The sequence below is a fragment of the Lampetra fluviatilis genome, chromosome 7, assembly GCF_964198595.1.
Source record: "Lampetra fluviatilis chromosome 7, kcLamFluv1.1, whole genome shotgun sequence".
In the NCBI taxonomy this organism is placed as follows: Eukaryota; Metazoa; Chordata; class Hyperoartia; order Petromyzontiformes; family Petromyzontidae; genus Lampetra; species Lampetra fluviatilis.
In genome coordinates, this window is record NC_136281.1 from 17,151,596 (window position 1) to 17,168,051 (window position 16,456).

The 16,456-nt window shown below is 55.1% G+C and overlaps 1 protein-coding gene across 1 annotated transcript in view; it reads left to right on the forward strand.

The window, feature by feature from the left end:
• Nucleotides 1-16,456, forward strand: part of SOS1 (SOS Ras/Rac guanine nucleotide exchange factor 1) — a 38,608-nt gene that overhangs the window by 19,857 nt on the left and 2,295 nt on the right. Inside the window, exons 2-22 of the mRNA XM_078858706.1 lie at nucleotides 188-313; nucleotides 1,275-1,406; nucleotides 1,878-2,042; nucleotides 2,371-2,583; nucleotides 3,403-3,546; nucleotides 4,240-4,350; nucleotides 4,948-5,046; nucleotides 5,472-5,599; nucleotides 6,088-6,367; nucleotides 7,145-7,841; nucleotides 8,630-8,711; nucleotides 9,394-9,516; nucleotides 10,307-10,410; nucleotides 10,957-11,185; nucleotides 11,422-11,541; nucleotides 12,473-12,635; nucleotides 13,167-13,284; nucleotides 13,598-13,770; nucleotides 14,843-14,959; nucleotides 15,337-15,604; nucleotides 16,324-16,433. Of these exons, the coding sequence (XP_078714832.1) occupies nucleotides 188-313; nucleotides 1,275-1,406; nucleotides 1,878-2,042; nucleotides 2,371-2,583; nucleotides 3,403-3,546; nucleotides 4,240-4,350; nucleotides 4,948-5,046; nucleotides 5,472-5,599; nucleotides 6,088-6,367; nucleotides 7,145-7,841; nucleotides 8,630-8,711; nucleotides 9,394-9,516; nucleotides 10,307-10,410; nucleotides 10,957-11,185; nucleotides 11,422-11,541; nucleotides 12,473-12,635; nucleotides 13,167-13,284; nucleotides 13,598-13,770; nucleotides 14,843-14,959; nucleotides 15,337-15,604; nucleotides 16,324-16,433 (3,702 nt within the window). The remainder of the gene's footprint in view (nucleotides 1-187; nucleotides 314-1,274; nucleotides 1,407-1,877; nucleotides 2,043-2,370; nucleotides 2,584-3,402; nucleotides 3,547-4,239; nucleotides 4,351-4,947; nucleotides 5,047-5,471; nucleotides 5,600-6,087; nucleotides 6,368-7,144; nucleotides 7,842-8,629; nucleotides 8,712-9,393; nucleotides 9,517-10,306; nucleotides 10,411-10,956; nucleotides 11,186-11,421; nucleotides 11,542-12,472; nucleotides 12,636-13,166; nucleotides 13,285-13,597; nucleotides 13,771-14,842; nucleotides 14,960-15,336; nucleotides 15,605-16,323; nucleotides 16,434-16,456) is intronic.

Here is a 16,456-nt window from a genome sequence, read left to right on the forward strand (position 1 = left end):
ACAATAGGAGGCAATTTGAAACGTGCCTTCTGCTTCTAATTAATTAATCGGTACACACCCAGTAAAAATGTTCTTCCCGAGTCTGGTTTAGGATTGGTGCAGGTCCGATAATGCATGAAAGTTGACCGACACTGCCCTCGGACAGGCGGATGACCCTTGACCCTTTTCCGCCCGTGAATGAGCGCAGGTGCAGAGGCAGGTGCACCCGAACCTGACCGCCAACGACGACGCGCTGCGCTACATCGAGGAGCTCATCCTGCAGCTGCTGAGCATGCTGTGCGTGACGCAGCCGCGCAACGTGCAGGACGTCGAGGTGCGTACGTCCTCGCGCGTCCGAACTTGCAGGATTATCACAGGTTCACCGGCGGTCCTGGGAGTAGGAAGCAGCCACAGAGGGGGAGATGCTGAACACCAAACACAAAAAAGCAAACAACATTGAGGACTCCACAAATATGGTTTCCATAGGCAGACTTTGCAGTAGTGTGCGTTGGTGACTACTGTACCGATGAGTCCTAATGAGGATGAAACCAGTCCAAAGTTGTCTTATCACTGTGTCATTACAGGACCGGCACTTTGGCTGACAATTGATTACCTCCGTGTGTCGCACTCCTCAAACATCACCTGTCGCCCCCGCCACTTAGCGCTTTCCTTTCTGCGGTCTCACAGATGAGTGCAAGTCAAATAAAAATGCAAACACACCGACGTATTGCCCAACTCGCCGCAGCGAGAACCCTTTTTAAAACCAGAAGGCGCCCTTGCCCAGTTATTGTCTGCCGGCGCTTTCTCTCACTCGTACGTCCAAGGCTTGTTCTCCGACTTCCCTGCCCTTGGGTGCCGGCTCATTACTCTGACACGGGACATTAGGCAGCTAAAGACGCCCAGCTGCCTTCTGCCCCGTAAATGTCGTTACGCAAAAACTTTGCGTGCTTCTGTTGAATGGCACAACGCTTCGAATCCCGGCGCGTAACGGCAAACACACGAACAGCATGAACGTTCGAGGCAACGCACACGGCTTCGCATGCGTGCGACTTCAGCGCCCAGTACATGCGCGCTGGTGGCGACGGTGACGGCGGTGTTTGCCTTCGTGCCTGCGTGTGCATGACTATGTGTGTGAGTGACTGTGCGTGCTTGTCTGACTGTGCGTGAGTGACTTTGTGCATGTGTGAGTGACAATAACTATGACTGTGCATGTGTGACTGCGTGTGTGACTATGTACGTGAGTGACTGTGTGTGTGACTATGTGCGTGCTGCGTTGTCACATTGTGCGCTCCCAGGAGCGTGTCCAGAAGACCTTCCCACACCCGATTGAGACGTGGGCCATCGGGGACGCCCAGTCGGCCATCGAGAAGAGGAAGCGGAGGAGCCCCCTCCTGCTCCCCGTCGACAAGATACACCCGCTCCTCAAGGTGGCCCCCGTGTCCCAGCCCAGCTCGGTCCCCTCGATCTCTCGGTGTCGGCGCGTCCCCTCTCTCCCCGTCTCGTCCGTTCGCTGCCTCTCCCTCCCACCCCTCGCTCCGTCTTTTAATCTCACTCGCTCGGTCTCGACGTCTCGCTCAAATTACCCTGTCTCACTCTTCCCCTTTATTCGTTCTTATTCCCCTTTGATCTTTTGGTGAATGTAACATCGCTAGTGGATGCGAGGATCGTGTGATCCTATTACACGCGACATACACATGTTGAAAAAGTAATTGATTCTTACACGCGTCATTCAATTACTGTACCCTAAATGTACGAGTTGGTTTTAATAGATTCCTTGGTGCATTATTGAATCCCTCATCGTCGTCCCCTTCCGTGAGGAGTTGATATCTGAAGGGCCGGTTTCTGCCACCTCTCTTCTGACCCCTTGGCCTTTGACCCCCGCCGACGGTGGTGCACAGGAGGTGTTGGGCTACCGGATTGACCACCAGGTGTCCACCTACATCGTGGCCGTGCTCGAGTACATCTCGGCCGACATCCTCAAGCTGGCCGGCAACTACGTGCGCAACATCCGCCACTTCGAGATCACCCAGCAGGACATCAAGGTGGCCATGTGCGCCGACAAGGTACCTGCAAATGCGCCGCTAGTGGCTGTGGAGCGACGGTGGCGCACGCACGGTTGGCTACGTATGGTGCGAAAGAAGTTCAACATACATCAAACAACGTCGCCATCAAAACTCGCATGCACACGACTCTGCATGTAGAGATTCAGATGAATTTTTACGATAAGGGGTCACGATAAAATTCCGGAATGTACGAGTCATTCTTTTCATTATCTGGTGCATATAGCATGGAATCACTAACAGTGTTATTCATATCGACGATCACTACTGGCCGAGTGACTGAGCCACACCGTCTGTCCCGCTGTGTTCCCCCCACCGCCCCCCGACCCAGGTGCTGATGGACATGTTCCAGCAGGACGACGACGCCGACCTGTCCAGCGTGCTCTCGGGCGACGAGGAGCCGAGCGCGGCGTGCGAGCAGACGTACGACGATCTGGTGAAGGCGCTCATCGCCGAGGAGCGGCAGTATCTGCGCGAGCTCAACCTCATCCTGCGCGTCTTCCGCGAGCCGCTCGCGTCATCGCCGGGCCTCTTCTCCTCTCACGTGCGTGAGCGTGCGCGCGTGCACGCCCACGTGCTATGTGTGCTTAGCCCCGGTACAGGCTCTGTGGTGACGTCACCGTAACTTAGTGGCAAATGGCGGCTGTTGTTGTTGGTGTGCGTGTGTGCGTGCGTGCCCTGGTATTCGCGTGTTTGTTCGTCTGTGTCCATTCGTGTGTCTAGGTGCGAATTTCGGCACAGTGGGGAGTGCAGGTGGTGTATCTCGGTCAACCCATAATGCATTAGTCGTCCTGTTACTTCCTGCTAGCGAGCTGTCCACACTTCATATGGCAAATGGCAGCTGTTTTATGTATATGTACGTGCATGCTTGTGCGTATGGGGGGCAGCCAGGTGTACAATTGATCAGACCACCCCTTTGTGTGCTATATCAACGTTTCTGTGTGCTTGTGAACAGCACTTGCCCCAGCAGGCAGTGTAGACTACACATGGAATATTTGTTGTCCTTGTGCGCACTGGTGTGCACACATGTGTGTCTGCCCACAAACCACAAGGCGGAGAGTGGTTCATTGCGAACGTGTGCCATCTAAAACACAGTTGCAAACCTATCCCTCAGGGCTGGTATAAGCCAATATGTAACATAAATTTACATACGGCTTTTTAATCTTTGTGATTCAAACTCCACGCCTGAAGCAGTGCTGGCCTAATGCTCTCACCCAGTTGAAGCATCAGCTTCCCAAGCCACACGGCCACCTCTTGATCGATCACCAGTGTGTTCAGGCGCCGGGTCAGGCTTGCGCTTTACTGGCCATGCGGTGCCACAAGATGTCGTCGCTTCACCGTGCTGTGTCGCACCGTGCCACAGGACTTGGACATGGTGTTCAGCCGCATCCTGGACGTGCACGAGCTGACCGTGAAGCTGCTGGGCCTCATGGAGGACACGGTCGAGATGACAGATGAGAGCAGCCCTCACCCGCTCGTGGGCAGCTGCTTCGAGGACATGGCTGAGGTGACAACGCTGGCTCACTCACCTGCTCACTCGCTTGCCTGCTCGCTCACCTACTCGCACACCTACTCACCTACTCGCTCACCGACCACCTGCTCACTCGCTCACCTTACTGTACTACTCACCTCCTCAGTTGCTCACTCACTCTCTTTCTCACCTGCCCACTCTCAATTGCTCACCTGCCCACTCGCTCACTTGCTGAGCTGCTCACCCATTCACCCATGCACACTCACCTGTGAACAATAACAATCAATGTTCCACCACTGCAACTTCTGTGCTAGCCTTGTTACATTCCAGGGGCCCTCGTTTAGCAATGAAAGTTTATTGATGGGGTGGGCGGGGGGGGTGAAGGGACATGACCTGCATTTGCTGGAGTGCTGAACGCTGGCTGATAGAAGGTTACAAAACAAATGCAGCTGTAATTGCTGCAGTGGTGATGACTCCCTGACAGGATACCTTGGCATTGTGGTCATACCGTAGAAGACTCGCAGAAAGGTCACAGGCAAAAAAACCTCAGGATTGTGGGTGGAGGGTTGAAAGCTTGTTGATCGGGGGTCATAGAAAACATGCGTTGAGTTGGGAGAGCTTTTTCTGGGTTGAGACAAAAAAACTAGCCGCAATGCAGTGTAGTAAGAAATGTTTGAATTGACGACGCTAATATATATTTTGTATCTCCACCCTCTCCTCCATGACTAGGAGCAAGCGTTTGACCCCTACGAGATCTACACGCAGGAGATCCTGCGCTCTGGCTACCACGACCACTTCCTCGGCCTCATGTCCAAGCCTGGGGCCGCAAACTACCTCCGCGTGCGTCCCGATCCCACGGCCCCACACACACACACACCCTGCCTCACCACCTACCCTGCCTCACCACCCACTTCCTTACACACACCCACTCTTGTATGATCGCTTCAGAATTCATCACACTTTCTATGCAGCTTCATCTCTTTTGACGGCTGATTCTGTGCGTGTCTGCATGCGTACGTTTGTGCGTGTACGTGGGTGTGTGTGGGTGTGTGCGTGTACGTGGGTGTGTACGTTGGTGGCGTTTACACGTGTGTCTGTGTGTGTACGTGGGTGTTTGTACACGCGTGTGTGTGTGTTACATGGGTGTGTGGGTGGGGAGCGATCGTGTAGCGGTTAGCGCGCTACACTACGAACCCAGGAACCCGAGTTTGATTCCCGCTCACGACCAACACCATTGACAATTCTCTGGCACGGTGTGTAGTAAACATCGCCACTGGGGAGACAAAAGCTGTCGGGCGTAGTACTGGCACCCCCTCGCGTGCCTTTCTGGCCTTCATAGCTGCTCGATAACAGCACTTGTCCCAACAATCTGTGATGGCTATATGGGGCATTCTTTGTGTGTGTGTGTGTGTGCTGGTGGTTTTGTGCATCCCTTAGTCGATTGGTGAGGGCTTCAAGGAGGCAGTGCAGTACATGCTCCCGCGCCTGCTGCTGCGCCCGATCTACCACTGCCTGCACTACTTTGAGCTGCTCAAGGTGGGGGCGGCTGCCATTGGTCACCTGACCTCGCGCCCTTGCACACTTGCTGACGTACACTCACGTTAACACTCTCGCTTCAGCACCCTCACTCTTACACACTCGAACTCTCATCCACATTCACTCTTACACACTCACTCACCCACACGCTGACCCACTTACTAAATCATTCACCCCCTCAACTCAATAAATCCTTCACTCAATGACTCACCCACGCACTAATTCACTCATTCATCTCACTCAATTGCTGACACACTCACTTACTCATACTCGTGCTGTCCCCCACAAACAACAGTTTGCTAACGCGACAATCATTCATCCATCGTGTCATCTCTCTGCCTCTCTCCCCGCGTCTTTCTCGTCAACGCTCCCACTTTCGCCATCCCTCGCCCGCCCCCCTTCTCTCTCTGCGTCACCATGCGCAGCAACTGGAGGAGAAGAGCGAGGAGGAGGAGGACCGCGAGTGCCTGAAACAGGCCATCACGGCACTGCTCAACCTGCAGAGCAGCATCGAGCGCACGTGCGCGCGACACCTGCCCAAGCGCCGTCTCAGGTGAGCTGCCTGCTCTCTCTCTGTCTCTCCGCACGCGCTCTGCGACTTGGATCCGTGTGCCTCCCCCGCTCCGTGCCGGTCTCGGGGGTGGCGTGACTCGTACTTCCCCCCCCCACCTGCTGGTCAGTGCATTGTTGGTGAAGGGGAGTGCTCGGTCATGAGCGGTATCTGAGCCTGAACCTCGTTCTTTTGTAACTCGGCTCAAATGACCGTCTGGCACAACACTGGGGAGACAAAAGTGGCTGAGCATCCACGGTGCACACTACTACACCACCCCCTCCTAGTCAGGCTGGCCTCAACAGGCGTTCACTGAAAGCGCTTGCCTCCACAATCTGTGAGTCTAATCGGGCGATTTCTGCCTTTTTGTTGTACGCGTGCACACGTGTCGTCGTGCCACTGTGTGCGCCCATGACGGTGCGTGCGTCCACTGCTCCCCCCCCTCCCCTTCGCGCCCACCTGCCCCGTTCCCATGACGCCGCGGGCACCAGCGAGCCGGCGCACCGCTTCTACATGAGCCCCATGCGCAGCAAGCACCTGGCCCTGCGGCGCATGCACGAGATCCAGAAGAGCATCGATGGTTGGGAGGGCCGCGACATCAGCCAGTGCTGCAGCCAGCTGCTCACAGAGGGGCCCCTCGCGCGTGCCGGCGCCAAGCACGAGCGCTACGTCTTCCTGTTTGACGGGCTGCTCGTGAGCTGCAAGCCACTCGGCCACCACGGCCCGCCGCGCCTGCCGGGCTCCAGCAGCAGCTCCGAGTACCGACTCAAGGTGGGCGATTGCGGCGGTGGCGAGGGGGGGAAATGAGAGGGTGGGGAAAGGAGCAACGCGAAGGCGCTCGTGGTGGAGTTTGTTTGGATGCTGGCGTGCAGTTGTGCGCGTAGCTACGGTGGCATCATCTTCACTTAGTGGAGATCGATGGCTGCTGTTGTTTTTGTTGGTTTATTATATTTATCGAGGTTAGGCTTGTGTGGGGTCCCTTCAGTGATGTCCTTTGGCAGGCGAGAATAAATTGGCTGAGTTGACTGGGTCGGTTGCAGCATGCACGTAGAGGTCTTGCTTGGCTGGGCTGACAGGATGTGGGCTAGAGAACATTGGGACCTGGAGTTGAGCGCACTGGCCACAACAAAGAACGCAATTCCACGTAGCTCAGGTCCGAGCGATGGAACCACTGGCACCACTGAAACCCTGGGCTCGACTCCAGGTTCCAGCCAACTGTGAGTAACAGATTCAGCCTGGGCACCAATGACTGCACAAAAAATAAAACCTTCCAACTATTTTTTCACTCGGATAAAATCCAGTTCTGAAAATGTAAAATATTGCTTTGACTGCTGTGCATTGAAAAGTTTTTCTGTATCAGGGCATTTGGGGGAAAAAGTGCAGCACCCGCTGATTCTACGTTTAGTTACCGCTTTGCTAGCATTCCGAATACTTCATCTCACGTCATGATACCAGTGTGCGCACAGTCGGCATAAAAAAATTGCCGTAGTTCTCACTGGGAGTGACCTAAAACCTGCCTCGGACGATCCGCTGTTGCCCGCCGCGCAGGAGAAGCTGCAGGTGCGCAAGGCGCGCATCACGGACAAGGACGACTCCTCCGACTACCGCCACGCCTTCGAGATCACGTGCCGCGACTCGGACGGCGCCTCGGGCCTGGCGGGACTTCCTCCCGGCGGCCCCGGCGTGGCGGCCGGCCTGGCCTCGGGCGGCGTTCTCTCTTCCGCCGGCAGCCTCCTGCCGGGCCTGCCGGGCGGCGGGAGCGGCGGCGTGGGCGGAGGGCCCGGCGGGGGCGGGGGGCTCGGCGGCGGCGGCGGCGTCTGCATGGTGAGCGGCGGCGTGATGATGATGGGCGGCGGCGGCGGGATGGGCGGCGCCGGGATGATCGTCATCGGGGGCAACGGCGGCTACGGCTACGGCGGCTCGGGTGGCGGAGGAGGCGGCGGTGGCGGCACGTCCATCGTGTTCTGCGCGCGGACGGCCGACGACAAGGATGCGTGGATGGCGGCGCTGATCGCGCTGCAGTACCGCAGCACCCTGGAGCGCATGCTCGACGCCGCGCTGGCGCAGGAGGAGAAGGAGCGGCCGCTGCGGCTGCCGGCGCCCAGCGACTACCGCTTCGCCCTGGAGGACTCGGACGAGAACATCGTGTTCGAGGAGAGCGTGCAGGCCAAGTCGGGCATCCCCATCATCCGCGGAGGCACCGTGCTCAAGCTCATTGAGAGGCTCACGTACCACATGTACGCAGGTACGGCCCCGGAGACGGCGGCAGGCTCGCCCTGCGATCCAGCAGTCGAGGAGGGGTGGCGTTGGTGAATCGCGTGGGCATTGTAGTTCCTTCTTTGTCCTTTCGTCACGGCAATATTCTTCTTGCGTGTAGATCGCTGGCAGTCCCGCGGTTCCACCGCTGCTTGCAGGCGAGCGTTGGTAGCTCGCGAGCATTTTCCAAAAGGAAAAACCCGCTGGGTTGAGAGGTAGCCAGGAGATGGCAGTACAAGTCTTTGAGTGTTATCCCCCTGCCACTCTGGTTTCATCCCACACGCAAAATACTACCTTAATGTATGTTGAACTTATTTCTCTGGCAAAAGATCCCAATGCAGACTCGTCCTGAAAGAGTCTTGAGACTCTGACTCTTTTCTGCGTAATTCAATTTAATCACCAATGTTATAATCACAATCTTCAAAGCAAAGGCCCTTGGCGTATAATATAAAATGGCCAGGAATGGACACAGCTAGAGTAAGATCGTGGCATAAGAGTCTTTACGTTTCTTGAATTGACTCCGGTTATAACCACAGCTTGCAGTCTTGTTGTGAGTTTCTGCCTTAAATCGCTTGTCACTTTCCAATTCGCGTTGCTGTCTGAAGCCACGTTTACTCCTCGACGGTTTCCCAACGGTCATCGATCGCCAGGATGTGGGAATCCTGGCGATGAGCTGGTGTTGGTCATCCCTGACAGCGAGCAGGTGCCTGAGGGCGACCATGCCAGTGCTTCATGCGGCCGGATCATCATCGCCTGTCTGTTTTTTTCCCCGCACAGATCCCAACTTTGTGCGAACCTTCCTGACCACGTACCGCTCGTTCTGCAAACCCCAGGAGCTGCTGGATCTGCTCATCGAACGGTGAGGAGGCTGCACGGTGGTGTCGTGGAGAGTTGCGTTCTGGCGAGGGCTAGGTATTTGCTTTCGTTCGGTCTCTGTTGCTCGTCCGTGATCGTGAACACCACGCTCCCTCCAACAGCAACCGCACGATCCCATGTGCCAAGCATGTGTTGGTGTTTGAGCGTTACTCTAGCAACAGTTAAAGATGGTAGACCAACACTATCATGTTCGGTTTAAGTGTTTCTGTCATTAAATATCCACAGTTCCTTATATTATTCGTAAATGTAGCGTTATGGTGAACACATTATTTTGTGTAATAGTCTGAATTGAATGTGATTGGATAATTTGTGCACCAGTGAATTTTCCTAACTAACCAGTTGTCTGTAGTTAACATTCATACACGTGTGATTGGTGAGCATCACTCCTACCAAACAGGAGTCGCTCGCCGCAGAGTGAGGTTTAACGCGTTCCTTACAATTGGCGGATGCCGAGAATCGTATCGGCTATGAACTCAAGCTGTTGTCCTCTGCAAGCCCGTGATGTTTAGCACTTGCGATCGATGGGTTGTTGAGGAGAGCCCTGTGAATGAATCGATGAGTTGACGACGGGCGGGCGTGGATGGCGTCGTCATCTCATGAAAAGTCGCCCGTCATTACCCGTCGTCGTCATTATCCGTCATCGTCATCGCCTGTCGTCTCCGCAGGTTCAAGATCCCCGACCCAAAGCCGTCGGACGCCGACCGCCTGGCGCTGGAGCAGGGAGAGCAGCCGATGAGCGCCGAGCTGAAGCGCTTCCGCAAGGAGTACGTGCAGCCCGTGCAGCTCAGGTGAGTCCGCCCCGAGTGTCCGCGTGCTCGTCGATGCTCCGCTGGTGGTGGTCACCGATGAGGCCGATGTGAGTTCTGTGTGGCCCTTAGGGGCCTTAGGAATTGTGGGAGTTCTCTTTGTAGCTGAGGGACTGGAGGAGTCCTCTAAGTCCTCGTACGGCACTCGGAGCGTGAGACTGAGGGGTTTAGCCGGAGCCGTGGTGCCTGCCACTGGTCTGGTACTTGGGAGACGAGGATTGGGGGATGATACAGTTTTGTGAAACTCCCAAACCGGCTGGGCTGTAAAGAAGCCAGGAGATCACATCACAACAAATTGATTCTTTAATCCATCTCATATACCTGGGTATTTTCCAGGTTCTCTGGTCTCCTCACATGTGCCAAACATTTATAACTAAAAAAACAATGCAATCCTGGATTTTCTTGAAAAATGCTTGAGACTTGAAATCTTCAAAAAGTCTTGATGATTTCTTGGAAAAATAATAAATAACAGGCATCTTCAAGTTGTGGAGATTTTCTTAATGCTCTCAGGGCATTAATGGTCCTGGGGTTTTGTGTTTAAGCCTCTGCAAGTTTCGTTCTGGGACAAATCAGAATGTTGGGTTTTATCTTAAAGCCTGTGGGTTCTCGAATGCCATCTGAGCTGCACGAGTTCTGCTGGCTGCCCATATTTATCGGTCGCTAGAACGTGGAGTCGTCGAAAACCCATCAATCGTTGGGTGTGCCGCCCTGCGGGCAACGGCACAGTCCGTGGTCGGTAACCGCCGTCGCGATCCGCCGTGTCGCCGAGCAGGGTGCTGAACGTGTGCCGCCACTGGGTGGAGCACCACTTCTACGACTTTGAGCGCGACCCGCAGCTGCTCAGCACCCTGGAGGACTTCATCCGGGAGGTCCGGGGTGAGTGGCGCCCGCAGCGCGTTTGTGCGTGCTTAGTGGGGGCGTGGCGGGGGGTGGGAGGCGAGGTCACAGGGTCGTCAGGTCAAATGGGAGTGAGGTCACGGGCGAGTGATGTCACGCGAGAATGAGGTCGTGTGTGTCACACAGGAGTGTGGTTATTCATAAGTCAGACGGTGACATCATGACTTGACTCACGTAGCTTTACTACTTTTAGTAGAAATAAAGCGAATTCTATTTAATAATTGAGCCGATGGCTTCTGCAGCATAAGGCACGTGGAGCATTCCCACTGAATCATCGTGTCCATGTATATCAAGGCTCCTGACGTCATCTTGTCGTGCCTGACGTCATCTCGTCGTGCGGCTCGGAAAGTGACATTATTGCTAATCAAATATTTCCAAGAAAAAATGCTTGTTTTGGAAGTCTTTACAGAATCCATGCGTAGGCAAGATTTGTCATCCTCATCTGGGAATCGCATCGTTCTTTAAGTGGCGGCGGCGGTCGCGACAGGGGTGCTGTTAAGAGCCCGTGCCTCCGCCCCCTCCCAGGCAAGGCGATGCGCAAGTGGGTGGAGTCCATCACCAAGATCATCCAGCGCAAGACGCAGGCGCAGACGCAGCCCAACGGGCCGAGCCACAGCCTCACGTTCGAGAGCTCCCCGCCACCCGTCGAGTGGCACATCAGCCGGCCCAACCAGGCGGACAGCTTCGACGTGCTCACGCTGCACCCCATCGAGATCGCGCGCCAGCTCACGCTCATCGAGTCCGAGCTCTACAGGTGAGCGGCGCCAGCAGCGCTGGTGCCCGTCGTGATCGCGACGGGGGTAGCGCGGCGCCAGCGGCGCCAGGAATGCCCTTCCTCGTGGCACGCGTGCGAGGCGGCGGAGGCGCCGTTGCTATCGAGGGTGCTGGCGGTGCAACCGCACCGTGGCTTTTTCGCGTAAATAAGTCACTTATTATTTCCCTTGTACACCCTGATCAATAGTATACTACGTGTGTGTGCGCTCCACGCAGGGCGGTGCAGCCTTCTGAGCTCGTGGGCAGTGTGTGGACCAAGGAGGACAAGGAGATCAACTCCCCGAACCTACTGCGCATGATCCGCCACACCACCAACCTCACGCTGTGGTTCGAGAAGTGAGTGAACTCCGCCCATACCGTGCGGGAAAGCCTTGACCCACGAGCTTTTATCTTTAACCCTCCACCTTGTGGATTTTGGCGTTAATGTCAACACGACTCGTAGCAGTGTGGTGGCGCTTGCCTGCGATGCGGTGCTTTAGAGGCAAGGGAAATGTTGACGAATCGCGAATGTTGGTGAAATTCCCAAATTTCACTGAGCTGTAGGGAGGCCAGAAGGAGATGGCAGGACAGCAAATAAATCATCGAGTCTGTCTCTGCAGACATTTGAATGTTATCCACTTGTTTGTGTGGGTTGTCTCCCAAGTCCTCAGGTTTCTTCCATAGGCAAAACACTATAGAAATGTATCAATTAAGTTTTCAGACTGAGTGAGGCTTTCCTGGATAGATGACGTAACTTCATAATATTAATAGCAACCATTGCTTATGGCCAGATCACCTAGAAATTTGACTAATCTCTTCGGATCTTGAAAACTAAGCAAGGTTGAGCTTGGACAGTGCTTGGATGGGTGACCACTGTGATAAACGGTTGTGGACCTACGTTATAGGCAGCAGTAGGCAGTGTAGCAAAATCCACTGTACTGTGCTTTTAAACTCCCAAATCTTTGCTCTGTTTTCACCAACCCTTCACCACCAGTATGGTGAGCTTTGGTCAAATAACCTCAATAAGCCCGCACGGCGTGGGGAAGCCCTCATCCAGGAGCGGATTGACAAAGGGCTGTACACGTACAATATGACTACCCAATATTTGTATACCATTATTTTGTACCAATCCTTCTGCTCGCCGTAGACTTTGTCTCCAAGTCTCGGGGCCGTCTCCTCTTTCCGCTCTGTTGTCGTGTTGTGTCCGTCATCTCCTCTTATGCCACCCCACACCGCTCACATCCCTTGTCCGCTTGCGCGCTTCTGTCCGGGGCGTCGTTGCACGCAGGTGCCTCGTGGAGGCGGAGAACTTCGAGGAGCGCGTGGCGGTGATGACGCGCATCATCGAGGTGGCGCAGGTCTTCCAGGAGCTCAACAACTTCAACGGGGTCCTGGAGGTGGTGAGCGCCATGAGCTCGGCGCCAGTCTACCGCCTGCACCACACGCTCGAGGTGACGCCCGCGTGCCCGCGTCTGTGTCGTCGGTTGGGTACACACGTCGAGATTTCCTGCCCCCAGTGACTGCTGTCAACCCCTTGCCCATGCCCCAGTGTGCTTGTATGTGATCACGTCACAATACTTGATGTTGTTGTTGTGAGACTTATCAGTTTAACGGTCTCGGAACTTGTCTCAGACCTCCGCTAGGCCAGTGATCCTTAAATGAGCGATTTGGGTCCGATATTTGGATATAAAGGTGGCTGCCCATGTGTGGTGCTGGCTCTGCAATTTTACTTGTGCTATACTGGCCTTAAAAAAGGGGCTCACGAACAACATTTTCTTGGACCGTTTTTCGAGGCTTTTAAGGGCAAGCGCGCGTGTGCGTGCATTCTGTACGTTGATACAAGGCAACTTTGATCGTTGCATCAGCATTCCCTTGAGCGCTCTATTCAGGTTTGATTGACGAGTGTGTGTACGCGCGTCTGCTGCACTGTCTTGTGCGTGCTCGCTCACTCGTCCGCCCGCTCGGGCTTTGTTCGTTCTCAGAAAGTAGCGGAGAGCAAGAGGAAAGCGCTGGAGGAGGCGTCGGAGCTCATGGAAGATCACTACAAGAAGTATCAGCTCAAGTTGCGCTCCATCAACCCGCCCTGCGTGCCGTTCTTCGGTACGACCCCGACCTGAGACCGCCTCTGACCCCCGCAACGCGCTCCCCCGCCTTCGTCTTAGTCCCGTCTCTGTGACGATGACCTGTGGGCAGTGCCCATCGTGATTGGTGGCCGTCAGCCAGTGGTGGACATTTCATATTATTGTGGCCGCGACCAGTCGCTATCTCTAGGATGGACACTGTTAACTTACAACATTGGGGTATCTATTATAGTGACCCTTTAGGCGTGATGAGCTGAGTCGACTTAATTATGGAGCACGATCACTTCCTGAAGTGGTTGGCGTGATTTTCGTTTTGTAACAATCCCACGCAGGAATCTACCTTACGAACATTCTCAAGACGGAGGAGGGAAACCCGGACTTCCTGAAGCGGCACGGCAAGGAGCTCATCAACTTCAGCAAACGCCGCAAGGTGGCGGAGATCACGGGCGAGATCCAACAGTACCAGAACCAGCCGTATTGCCTGCGCACCGAGCCCGACATACGGGTGAGTGGCTCGTGCGCACACACACACGCGCATACACTCTGGCTCAATCACATACACACCTGCTCACACAATCACAAAGATCCCTCCAGTATAGCCTCTTACAGACTGTTGGGGCAAGTGCTATTAGCAAGCACCGACAAAGGCCAGAACGGTACTACACGAAGCGGGGGGGGGGTAGGGTAGGTTGGCCAGTGTAACGCCCGGCTGCCCGAGTGGAGATGTGTACACACCATACCAGGTTCTCATTTAAGGTTGAGTTGACCTAGGGGATGTCCAGGACCCGTTCAGATATTCTCAATTTGTATTACTCATGAGTGGGAAATGAACTCGTAGAGCAGTGTGCTAACCACTACACCTCACGATCACACACCATATGCGCTGGTCACACACTGCTACTCAACTAAAACTCCCATTTATTGCTTTGAGGTCTGCTGCCTGGATGTTGTCTCTCCACGTGCTCCTATTCAGTGTCCAACCTCATCCATCTCACCCCTCAGTCTCCCTCCACTCCTAAGCCCTGCACCGGTGGCTTCTCCACAGCCCTTCCCGTTGCATCTTTTTCAACTCCTCTCAACACCAAACCATCTCCATCGTATCACCTCTCTCCTTTGCCAGTACCAAAATATGATAATAGGTTTTTCCCCTTTTGTCTGGCAACAAAACAGGTGTTAAGATGTTAAAACACCAAACTGAAACCTTTTACAAGGAAGCATGTCTGCATTAACCACTGCTTGTGTTCTGATCATCTTTATGATATAATCTATTTTATATTATTAATAATTCCTGCTCAGGCTCAAACGCGTTAAGTCTTCCTCCTTTCCCTTTTCGAGATTCAATCATCTGCCTCGGCCTTCTCATTTCTGTCCTTGCTCGCACCCTTCTTTGTTCTTTGCAAGTATGCACGTATCTATGTTGAACTTCTTTCACGTCGTGCGTAGCCAACCGTGCCAATCGCGCGCTCGCAATTGTCGGCGCGATCTCGCGGGCGAGGGTGGCGCCGCTTGTTGTCCGCGCGGGGAGTTTGCGTGCGCACGGGGCGGCTTCCTTTGACTCTGCCGTTGGGCCCTCGCAGAGGTTTTTTGAGAACCTGAACCCGATGGGCAACATGGAGGAGAAGGAGTTCATGGACTACCTCTTCGACGAGTCGCTGAAGATCGAGCCTCGCCACGCCAAGCAGCCCACGAGATTTGTGAGTGCCGGACGCGCGGTGCGCACGTACACGCGTGTACACGTACGCGGCCTCGCGTCTCCTCACGCCAACAAAACGTGCACCCAACAACCGCGTGCGTCAACACGAGCTCGCGCGCATCGGCACGCACGTGGTCGCGACTTTACATACAGTACATACAGCGGCGCAGCACAGCCGATGCTCGTGATTACAGCATTAAAGGAGAGTTTGTTCGTTTACTTTACTACGACAACTTTTTGTTAAAACGTTATACCACAGAAGCGATCACAATGGCAGTGTGACGGAGACGAGGGCACCGATCCACGCTGGCAACAACCGACTGGCGACGTCCCCATCCGTTCTTGACCCGGTGACCCCTTTCGCCCGCGTCCCCACAGCAACGTCGCACGAATTTCCCGCTGAAGTCGCCGGGCATCCGCCCGCGGCACACCTCCGCGTCGGGCACACTGCGCGGGCACCCCATCGCGCTGGAGCGCGAACCGCGCAAGATCAGCTACAGCCGCATCCCCGAGAGCGACGGCGAGACGGCGGGCGCCGCCTCGACGCCCAACTCGCCCAACACGCCGCTCACGCCGCCACACTCGGCCGCCTCCGACACGGGCTCCGTGTTTGGCGAGGGAGAGAGCTCCACCTTCCCGGCCACGCGTGAGTCGACACTCGGGCTGCGAGCTATGTGGTGGTGACGGTGGTGATATTGGTGGTGACGGTGATGGCATTGGTGGTGACATTACACAGAGCGCATCACATCGCTCGGTTTTATATATAGCATCTAAATGCAATTGACATCTCAAGATCCTTGACAATTAAATAACTGAGTTGGCCGTTATCCAGCAGTGGATTGATAAAAGATCTGTATATCCACGTACACATTTGAAGCCAACACCTGTGTCGTTTTAATTGTAGCTGGTACGATCAGTCCTTTTTAAGTTGTCAATTTATCGACTCGGCTTTACTTGGTTTGCAAGACGACTCGGTGCACAGCCTTTCCTGGCGAAGGCTGCGCCAGAGCACAAGCGGCGCCGCTTGCTGGCAGGAGAGAGAGAGGGGGGGGGGGCGATTGAGGGTGTTGGGAGGCCGCAGTTGAGTGACCGCTGCACCCAGCGTCATTTATTTGGTCTGAATAAATCGATGCATTTCTCTCAAGATCTGTGTGACCCGTGTTGCAAATGCTGCAGTGGCACTGCCCGTACTGACGTTTGCATTGCCAGGAACGGCGAGGGTGCTCGCGGCGGCGAGACGTGGTCGTCGACGAGACTGTAGGTTGCGTTGTTAAGCGGCACCGGCTTCAGCGGGTGACTTTTTGAGACACGCAGAACCGAACGCCGCCTCTCTCCTCTCCCCCCGTTTGTCCTCGCCCCGCCAAGGATCCCCATCCATCTCGAGTTTGTCCCGGGCGGAGGAGTGCTGCGTGCCTCCACCCCTTCCCCCTCGGCGGCGTCCCGACCTCGCGCCTACCGAGTCCTCACCTTCCAAGGTAACAAATTAGCGTGCGCTTGT